Consider the following 11,423-nt stretch of genomic DNA (forward strand, 5'->3'; position numbering starts at 1 on the left):
AATTAATAAGAAATGATTTATGTACATAAAATTTTAATCACATTTAACTGTGGCCCTATAGTTTGCTAAGAGTAAAGATAAGGCTTCAAGAAGTTTTCTTAGCTTTGAAAACCCTAAATTGAGGCTGTAGTTTGAGAGGAAGAACATCTTTATATACTATGCCTCATATTCTGCCTTTAAGAAAGCAACTGCCACATAATATTAATGATATGTGATGACTGATATATGATAGTAATGTTCCTGGAGACCTCTGTACCTTAGGAACCTGAACATTCTGTCTTATGGAAAGACAAAAGAATCGCTCCTGTGTTAGCTATTTTTCCATTGTTATAAATAGGCACTGTGTCTAAGACAACTATTATTAGAGAAAGAATTGCACTGTGGACTCACTTACTGTTTCTGATGTTTAGTCCATTGTCATCATATCAAGGAGCATGGCAACATGGAGGTAGGTCCTGGATCAGTACAGCTATCTTTTTATTACCAGGCAGAAATAGACACTCTAGGCTTGGCATGAGCTTTTGAAATGTCATAGCCCACCCCTGGTGACACACTTTCTCTAAAAAGGCCACACCTCCCAATCCTTTTAATCCTATCAAATAGTGTCACTCCCTGCTAAAAAAAAAGCATTATAATGTGTAAGCGTAAGCAGACCATTCCTATTCAAACCACCATATCTCCCAAGGATGAAATATGTCATTAACGAAATAGTAAATCCCTATGTTATCATTGCTATGTATTAGCATGATGGTAACTGATGAGAGGCATGATGGTAACTGATGAGATGCAAGATGAGTGTGGAACTTGGATTTATCTTGAATGACGTTGTGAGGAGTTTGGCTAAAGAGCTTAAGATGACCATGGGGCTTGTTTTATTCTCAATAATGGAATGTGAAGTCATATTTGTCTCCTGAAGGCTTAGTATCTAGACAGTAATACTATTAGGAGTCATGTGATTGTAAGAGGTGAGGTATAGTTTGTAGACTTCTGGTCATTGGAGAATTCCCTTTAAGGGAATAGTGTAAGGGTTTGTTCTAATGCTAAAGTCCTCTTCCCCAATTGGTTCTTGAACCATTAATAAAGATGGTAGTAGCTAATGAGTTGGGCAGTATAGGTAAGACTTTCAGGTACTCCCAGGCAAGCTAGCAAATACAGAGGAGAGAGGAATTTCACCATGCTTCAGAGGAAGAAAAAGTGATCACCCATGTGAGATCTTGGGTGGAGCAGCCAATGGCTGTTTCCCCAGGTTAGACATTAGAAACATAACTAAAGCTGAGGGAAGTTTTTGGTTGCTGAATAAAGTAACTGAGCAACTAAAATTGAGGGCAGATTTAGGATGCTGAGCTAAGAATACTGGGAAGAACATGCTACAGGAGATTTGAAGTGCCCAGCAATTGAGCCATAAGGGAAGTTGAAAAAATAAGTTAGTGTGTGTGTGTGTGTGTGTGTGTGTGTGTGTGTGTGTGTGTTTCATCCATGGATCCAAGGGAACCTGGATGGGGCTGGTAGCATGGTCCTCCCAGAGCTTAAAGCAGGGGTAGCAAAAACTACATGGTACAGAATAGTAGAACTTAATCTCTCCCCTCCTCTAGCAATTTGCATGTTAGCACCAAGTTAGACAATTTCCCAGTAGAGGGATGCTATCATGCACCACTTGCAGTTGATACAATTACAATGTTACTGACCAGTACTGGCCTGAAACTGCTAAAACTTGAATTTATATGCAATTACAATGTTACTGACCAGTACTGGCCTGAAACTGCTAAAACTTGAATTTATAAGACCTGTTCACTTTCATTAGTATTTATTACAAAAATGGAAAATTGATTAAAAATGATAATAGCTGCTTGAGAAGCAATGACGTTGAGAAAGAAACTGCTAGTAAGATCTCTGAGAGGCTATCATATGTATTCACTGCATTTCCTTTAAAACCAAACATTTCAGCTTTTTTATTTGTTTTTTTGTTTTTTTGTTTGTTTGTTTGTTTGTTTTTCAGTCATGATTTCTCTGTGTAGTCTTGGCTGTCCTGGAACTCAATCTCATAGATCTGCCTGCCTCTGACTCTTGAGTGCTGGGATTAAAGACATGTGCCACTATGACCTCAATTTTTTTTTTTTTTTTTTTAGATTCTGACTTCTTGAGAGATGCAATTTTGTTTATCTTAAATGCCTCATTTTGTTTTATTGGTGCTTTAAGTCTTAAACGTCTACATCCCTGCTGGCATTTGTCTATTCTCTCTTCAGAATGAAGTCTCCGTAGTGATCTTCCTGGCACTTGTGTGCTTCTTCCAACACATCAGGCGCCACAGTGTCTTCTTTAGAATTCACTGACTTAATGACACACTTTGTCAGGTCTGCATAACATTTTCTTTCAGTCAGGTATGGAATTACAAATAAGTTCTTGTAAGAAAAGGAATATAAAATTCACTGAAGATAATGCTGGCATTGAAATCTGAAACTTCATTTTAAAAATAGGTTTTACAGTAAAATTCATGGCAAAAACAGGATATTAATGGTGATTTGAACGAGAATGGCTCCCACAGATTTATCTGTTTAAATACTTGACCCCCATTTGGTCGAAGCATTTTGACATATGGCCTTGTTGGAAGAGGAGTATCATGGGGTGGCATAGGTTTTGAGGTTTATAGTACTCATCATATTTTAGTTAACTTTCCTTGTCTTGTCGATCAGTCTCTTCACTATCTGCTGGTTTTCCCATCATTTTGTCCGGTTCCCAACATGACCTCCTCCTCTCTCTCTGAAACCATGAACACAATTAAATATTTTTCTTTTAAAATTACCTCAGTCACAGCATTTATCAAGCAGTAGAAAACTAATTAAAGCAACATTACCTGACAAATATACTCTCAGACTACTTTTCTATTTTTAATATTTTTTCTCTGAATTAACAGAGGTACATTTTGCCTCAAAGGACACAAGTTTATTCATCTTTTTATTGTATTTTAAAAGAATACTTTATTCAAAGTATTGTTTTAGCACTTATAGGTATAGCAATCTATATATGAACAGCCTTGGTTGATTCATGGACTTTTCTATAATCAACATAAAGATATGTTGTTCAAACATTAAGAGGTCAATCCCAGGTCTGTCTGCTGAACTATAATTTCATCTCATTTATCAAACAGTGTTTACTGAGTTTATAACACTCAGTTGTAGAAAAATCAATAAAGGAATTAAAATTCACTTGAGCCTTGGAATGATTCACAAATCTCCAAGTACATTGCTATACATTCCAAGTGTGTGAAATATTCTTCTTAAAAATTTGTATACTGTTCTCTTTCACCCTAAATCATTTTTTATTTGAGTTCAAATTAGTTATTTAATACTAAGAAATAAGAGAAGACACCTCCCTCTTAGATTTTTATAAATAAAATAACCACCTGATTTATTGGCGGGCACCAATACCAGAATATTTTTTATGAAAGCAGACAATAAACCATATTCAGAATAAAATGGTAATAAACTAAGATTAACAATGGCAAATTAGAATGTTGTCACCTGATTCTAGCAAAAAATTACTATAATGGATTATTTTTAAATTTTCATGCAGTATATTTTCCAATCATAGAGTTTCTAATTCACCAATCACTTCCCAATCTTCCCCTGCTCTCTACCCATGCAACTTCTAGTTCTTTCTGTCTCTTTAAAAACAACAACAACAAAAAAAACCTCACAATATAACAACAAAAACCAAACAAACAAAAAGGAAATACAACAACAACGAAAAAAACTCACAATATAACAACAAAAACCAAACAAACAAAAAGGAAATACAACAACAACGAAAATAGCCTATACAAACCAACATAGAAAATCTATTTCTGTTGAGTCCTGCTCTGGAATGTTGTTGATTCAGTGCTGAAAGAAGAAAACAAAATGGACGAATTTCTGGCCCAGGGATCCCCAATCCAAGAGCTCTGGACCCCCTCGGAAGCAGAGTGAGAATTCCCCATGCTGGGCGGGGCCCCATTGTTGCAGGGAATAAACTCAGCCAAGATCTCGTGTGTGCCCCTGCCATGATGAGCTATAATCCCAGCCTACTGCATTATGGCAGACGCACGGACCCACAACACAACAGAGATTCATGTCCATGTATGGGCCTACATCGTTCCCTACAGGTGGCAGAGGATTCCAGCAAAGCCAGCTCCAAGAGTACCCCCGCTGGTGCCCGCCAAGACCCTCTCCACGGAACCATGAGTAACCCCAGCCTAGTTCACAGACTAGGCAGGCCTCTCTCTGTCTCCCTTTTTCTTTCTTTCTCTTTCCACGTGTTTTGGGCCAGCGTTTTTCTCTCTGACTCCTAGCTACCATTAGCTCCTGCCTGGCTCAAAAGACTAGGTCTATCTCTCCCTCTCTCTCCTCCACATGTCTCAAGGGCAAGATGGCAGCTCTCTAGCCTCCACTCTGCCCATCCCCTGGCTCCACAGAGAGGGCGCCTTCACAGCGAACAACTATCTTCCAGGACACAGTGCCTGCAATGACTCTTGTTCAAAGACTCTTTCCCTTGGTTTTGAGCTCTCAGGAGTGCCTACTTCAGTCTCCCAGGAACTGCCAGCTACAAGTCAGCCTCCACATGTCTCCCCGCCATGGCTCAGTTTTACACAGCCTTTTACTCCTTCTGACTCTTCTATCAAACACCTACGTTTCTTGCTTTGAGCTTTTCTTCAAGGTTAGCTTTTCTCCTCTACAATTAAGATGCCTAAAAAAAGGGGGGGGGGAATTCCTTGGCCTCTCTGCTAGAACACCAAGCCACCACGTGGTAGCCCGGTCACCACATGGCAGAGCAGGCCCCTCCTCCATTACTTCTAAATCCACCATTAACCTTTTCACCCCAACAGGAATAATTGCAACAGTGTTCATGCTTTCCTGCCATTAATGCCTTTTCCCCCAACAGGAATGCCTAAAACAACAGTGTTCATGCTTTTCAACCCAAAATTTTTTGCTTTTTGTTTAAATGTCTCCTTTTCTTTCTAACACTCGTGATATATTCCCAACATTTTTTTTCAATTTTTAAGACTTCTTCAAGGTTCAAAGGTCATCTAATTTATTTCCACAGGTTAAATCAACATGCTGATCACCATCTTTCAGCTCTTAATTAACAACTAGTTTCCTTTTACAGACAAATTGTTGCTGGCTACATAATTAAAATGATGTTTTTCTTCCTCACCCATCCAAAACAGACTCAAAGGTGACTTCTAAGACTAAAATTTCCTCAAAAACCTTTGCCTTTCTAGGATCTCAATGGCACACCATGACATGCCTGATCCCAAGTAGCCTAACGCTTACTACACACCCTTTGCAGACATCCCCCTGCTTGGGTGCTGCTTCCCTGTTGTGATTACAGGTGCTCCCACAAGTCCAGTGGAGACAACGTCACCTCCTAGAACCTGCCTAAGAGGCCATGCTGTCTTCTTGCAGCCACACAACCTGACTGCAGATTCCAGAGACATGCTGATATCCAGAGACATGCCAAGATCCAGAGATGCTCACTGAGTGCTACGGACAGATTCAGATCTTCCAGCTACAGTTGAACTCTCTTGCCAAAGTCGAATAGCTAAAGTTACATGTTAGTGAGAAAAACGTAATGTCTATCTAGATTAGTCAGATATTATTACCCTCAAACTGAACCACCTGAATTCAAGTGATTCAATGATCCCTTGCCTTCCCTACCCCCCCCCAACTCCCCTTACTCTGTGACTTAATTGTGCTAACCCCTCTGGCCTACATAGTGCTTTATTTTGGCTTCCTCATTCAAAATTTTCACCACAGTGTTCCCCCCCCCCTTTTTTTAAAAAAGTAAAGGGGAGATGTGGGACTGCATAAGGGTATTGTGGGTCATGGTTGGAGTTCAGCGCACCTCAAGAACCCAGGGTCCTGAAAAGCAGTCTAGTCTCCTTAAAACTCAGTTACGTAGGCCTGCCATTACAGCCCTTGCCAAAGTGCACAGGTAGGGGGCGTGACTAGAGGCCTCAGGCTCTAGGGATTTACATACTAATGAAGGCCAGAGGGCAGAGCAAATTAAGCATGTCTCCCCAGATCCTCCCCTGATCCTCCCCAGATCCTCCCCCTTTCTCCCTCCCTATATAACTCGGGACTGCCCTGAGTCTTACGGGGCATACTTCCAGATTCATCCACCATCCATCATGACAATAAACCCTTTTGGAACCAAGGACTTCCTTGTGTCATTGGGGCCTGACGCTGCCAAATCCTCCAGGCTGCTGGATCCATAGACATTCCTCCTGCATGTGGGACCAGCTGCAGCATGGAAACCCCCAGGGACACCACTGCTGCCCCCTGTAATTTTTCCCCACAGGATTCTACTTGGGATATTTTTGCTAAGAAAAGAAAGGAAAAATTGCTCATGTTTTGAAATATTTAATGATGTCTCCCTCCAGATGCCTAGTTGGTTCTTGACTGTAACTCAACCAATGCAGTTCAGGCATCTAAAGCCTCTTCAATAAACTGCAGTCATCATTAGCTAAGAAGATACCATAGCCCCTTTTATCTTGTTGAGTTGACTCTTTTTCCCCAATGTTTCCCTGGTGAGCCTAGGCTCATTAATGTCTAGTAACTAGATGATCAGCTAAGTACTACTAATATGATCTATTTACTCTATGGAAATATATGCTTTTCTTTGCAGAGCCATCACTGTAGATCCTAATTATTTTTCTACCATGAATGTAGTTTGAAATTGTACACTATGGAATGATAAAGTTCATACAATATTTGAAGTTTTAATTTTTCTCTTTTATTTTAAATCCTGAGATTTCTAGGAGGTTCTATAAACAAAACATTTCAGCCCTTTAAATTGGAACACTGCAAGTTAAGTAGAAGGCTTACTAGTGTATTATTGTTAATTCAGATATTAAAATGTTGCCTTTAAATTTGGTTCATAGGTATCTATTCTGAATTCACTGATGCTCTTCATCTAGAGGTAGAGTTTTGTGAAATCTCCCCAAATTCTGTTGTCATGTCTTCTGGTGTGGTCATTATGCAGATATTATTTTGGCAACTATTTTGTTGAGAATCCATATCTTCCCCCATCATATAAAGTAGACATTATTTTACAGCACATGTCTCTATCCACTGGTTCTTACAATCATTTTGCTCCCTCTTCTGTAATGTTCCCCTGAATGTTATGTGTATAATCTGTTTTATATATCCCCCAAATTGAGTTATGCATCCTATTGTTGCTTATTTCAAACAACTGTAGATATTTGTAATGTTCCTCTCATCTGCTGGAAAGAGAAACATCTCAAATGAGGGATAATTTCTATACTTACCTGTGGGTATATGCATACATATTTGTAATATAGTTAGAAATTATCTGGGTTTAGACATTTTTCAATAACAAATTCCTCTTTAGGATTTTTTGGTGTACTTTTTTCTTATGCTCATAAACCATTAATAAGAAAGATATTAATTTTCAAGTGTCTTAATAAACTCAGAAAGCAAATGATGGTAAGTGTGCAAGAGCCTAAAGTGGTAGAATCACTTGTTTTCATCTTTTTAGAAGAGTTACTTATTTAACATGGAAAGGAAATACAGACAGCATGGGGGGAACTGGATTTTCAGGATTTTACTATCAGTGAAAAGCTACCTAAACAAATCAGTTCCAGACATCTTCATCTCAGCATCTTCAATGTCCCTGGGATCCCAGAAGTGTTCAAATGAATCTACAGTCTTGTCTATGTTAGACCTGAGTTAAGTGCTACTCAATAATTACTGAAATCACTAGTTGATTGATCTATAATTTGAGCAGCTTTTTTTCTCATTCTTGCTTCACTACAGCTGCCTCTTTATTTGAAAGGTTGGATTATCTTGTCTTTAGCATTACCAGCATTTTATAAAAATAGAGCCAAATCAGTTTTGTTCACTGTTAGAATTTTAGCAACTGAGAACACACAGTAGAAGGATATTAAATATAGATTTACAAAATTCAGGAATTAATGGGAAAATGAGTATAAACACAGTGGAGCACAAATTTTGTTTTATTTTGCCTTCTACACACACAACAGAAAAAAAACAAACCTCGAAATTTAGGTAGTACACAAAATATCAACTTCTGACAACTTACAAATACTATTCCTTCCCCTGTAAACTAAATCTTTTTCTCAGGCTTGCTTGCTTGCTTGCTTGCTTTCATACTCACACACAAACAATTGGATTTTCTTGATTTCTGACTCCAATAGAATCAGGTCAGCAGTGAGGACAGAAGCAATAAATCTCTTTATCTCTGTTGACTTTTATAGAACTGACATCTCTTAAAATATTTTTCTTGACTTTGGTGCTTTTTTACTGACTGATTAGGCAGTAGAGCACAGCAGTCAATTGAATCTCCCCAAATCTAATATTAAAAACGGAAAAGGAAAGACCTGAGGGGCAACAAAATATGTGAACGGCGATGAAGAAGGTCCAATAATTCCTTTCCCCCAAATCAGAAATCGCATTTAAGTGTTAGCCTTTCTGTCGGCCCAAGTTACTGTCTTTGCTGCTCTGACATTCTCTGCTTCCCATTCAGACAGCAGTTCATTGTTTTATGTTGGCAAGACATTCAAGTCTTGAAAATTGAGGGATGATAAATGGTTTAAAAAATAAAACATGCATACCTAATGGGAGATTGGAAGGAAAACATTTCTACTTTGTGGTGGAACCAACAAGTTAGCTAAGATAATGGAAAATAGGCAGCAGAAAGTGTTATTTGGATGGTAAGGTACTTTGAGATTGGGACATTCTAGTATTGGGAGAGTGAATAATGAGAACAACAGACAGTCTCAAGTTGGAGCAAAGCATCACAAGGGCTGTCATTCCCCTCCCCCAGGAAGTACAGATTCAGATGACACCAAGGGTGATCACTAAATTATGCTAAGATGCTTGATGTTACAATTAAATCTTCAAACGATACACAGAAGGATTTTCTAAACCATCCCTATAACATTTGTCATATCTTTATAAATAATTGCCAAAGTAGCCTTATTTAAATTACTGGAGAGTCCAACAAACAGAACTAATACATAGACAAGAAGGAAAAGAGCTATCTTCTGTTAACAGCTACCCGATATTGATACTAAGACATAAATACTGTATAACATTAAAAAAAAATGACAACTTCATCTTGAGATTTCTTAGATGAACTTCTAATTTCTTACATTATTCAATTAGTTCTTTACTCTGAAACCTTTTAACAGGGCTATAATGGGGCTGTCAAAGCACTTCCTAGCTTTTTTTTTATCTCATAAATACCCAAGGGTGCTTAGAAAGGAACCATAGAATTCACTTTCTGTGCCTATTATTCTATTGGCATTCCAAGAAATGGCCAGTAGGTGACTATGAAGAGACGTTAAGGCAGGAACCATAGATGAGAGAGAGAGAGAGTGGTAGAGAAATCCTTGAATAATCCCTTCCAAATGCATTACAAAATTTAGTTGTCAAAGAGAAGTAGTGGAAAGTGCCCCAGGTAAGGCCAACTACCCCATTAGTTAAGGACCATATGGTCCCTAGATTATCTGAAGGTGACTTTTGTTTCATTTTAGTATTAAACTATGAACTCCTGAGTGGAGATTTAAGATGCCAATGAGACATAATGTACATAGAGTTACCTGTGGCACTAAATACAACACAGAGAGCATGCACCACAAGCAATCCTGAAAACCTATGCTGTGTGATGATCTTTTCAACAGCATTCAAGTTGCTAAATTCTCCCTTTGCTCTGTCGTACTTCTACCCATAGAAGGATATGTTCTCCTAGCCAAGTGTATTTTTCTATTTTTCTCCTCAAACTGTGAAATTCTGTTCAAGACGTTTTGCTATGCCGCAAGACAGTGGAATGACTCTGTATATACCCAGAGAATCCTGATTTTAACTAATATCCAGATGGTTAAGAGGCGGCATTCCTTTATGAAAATAACTTGCATTTTACCCATTTTATGTTTGTCCTAGGAACGTTTTTATAAGTCTTCCCAGATTCAACTTTAACCTACAGAACAGGAAAGGTGAACATCATATAAAAGAAGCCACCAGTTGCTACTCCCAGATCCTCTGGCAGGTCTTCCACCTCTCTGACTCAGAGGCCAGCAGAGCTGCCTGGCCAGAGAGGGTGCTTGATCAGCTCCTAAGCAGCCTGTGGAGTGAGCTACAAGTGCTGGAGAGGACAAGAGAGCAGGACCAGTCCTGTCCACTGCCTTTTGCCCTGGCCATCCGTACCTACTTCCGAGGGTTCTTCCTCTATCTGGAGGGAAAGGCACACAGCCCTTGCTCCTGGGAGATTGTCAGAGTAGAAATCCAAGCGGCCCTTTCAGCATTCCCACTGTCTGGGAGAAGGAGCCCAAGAAGAGGAGAAGCTCCCTGCAGAAGGAATCTCTGCCCTCATGACAGCATGCTCTCTTTCTCAATTCAAAGCAGACACACAGATTCGGATTCGGCACCAGACGAAATGGGTCTGCATCGAAAAAGAAGACGGACTCTTGATTTCTTGCCCTGCTGGGCCTGCAGGAATCTTACTGTATATCATCCACTGTGAATGTCTGAAAGAAACCCTACCTTTGTGAAATTCTGTCGATCCCTGAATAAATCGATGATTTCAAAAAAAAAAAAAGATTCCAAGACACCTTACTTAAAACTAAGGCTGCCTACGTCAGTAAATAAATTTGCTATTAAACTGATTGTCATAGAAATAGATTTAGAGAATAGGTAGGCTTAGTCTTTTTTTCTCTAAATCTACTTTATTTAGGGTTCTTAAACACTTTAACCTCACTTCTAGCTTACCAATAGGGGGAGCAAAGAAAGACGGTTAATAGGGAAAGAGAGTTGTGGACCTGTTTAGGAGTACTTCTTTAGGGTGATTCCAATCTTCTTTCTCAGGATATCAGCAGTGAAGTCCAATAGTAAACACCAAACACAAGTCAGTATCAGCAATCCCGTCCTACATCAAACATCAAACACAAATGAGTAGCTGCAGCTCCATCCAGGAGAATCTGCAAGTGACAGATTCTAAGCTCCACTAAAGTGACATCAGAGAGTGTGTTTCTCTCTAAAAAGGAAAGACCAGCAAAAACCAGTGAAGCATTGCAAGGGTAGTGAAGACCACCAAAGTGTTGCAGAGAATAACAATAGAAGACTGTCCTCTTATTGTCTGTGAGGTTATATTTCTCTTCTTTCTGAACATTGCATTCCCTCTCAAGCATTCTCTCCCCAAAATGTCCTAGACCCTCTCACATGTCTACTTCAGCAAAATATCCTCTCATGTGTTTGCATCAGCAAAAACTCTCTCTCACAAGACAGCTTCCAGAAATATATCACGTGACACAACTCAATCTCCAAAGAAACCAGAAATTTCTACTTCAAGGACAGATTACTTCTTCTGAAATTTTTGACAGAAGGAACTTTTAATGTTTGATAATTCAC

At 39.0% G+C, this 11,423-nt stretch overlaps 1 protein-coding gene across 1 annotated transcript; it reads left to right on the top strand.

The window, feature by feature from the left end:
* The first annotated feature begins 442 nt into the window (after window positions 1-442).
* Window positions 443-10,539, top strand: LOC114611532 (interferon alpha-1-like). The gene is made up of 2 exons (XM_028756250.1): window positions 443-448; window positions 10,003-10,539. Exons 1-2 carry the CDS (start codon window positions 443-445, stop codon window positions 10,537-10,539), a joined length of 543 nt encoding a protein of 180 aa, XP_028612083.1.
* The last annotated feature ends 884 nt before the right edge of the window (window positions 10,540-11,423 follow it).

Source organism: Grammomys surdaster, unplaced genomic scaffold (genome assembly GCF_004785775.1).
Source record: "Grammomys surdaster isolate TR1022 unplaced genomic scaffold, NIH_TR_1.0 126115, whole genome shotgun sequence".
In the NCBI taxonomy this organism is placed as follows: Eukaryota; Metazoa; Chordata; class Mammalia; order Rodentia; family Muridae; genus Grammomys; species Grammomys surdaster.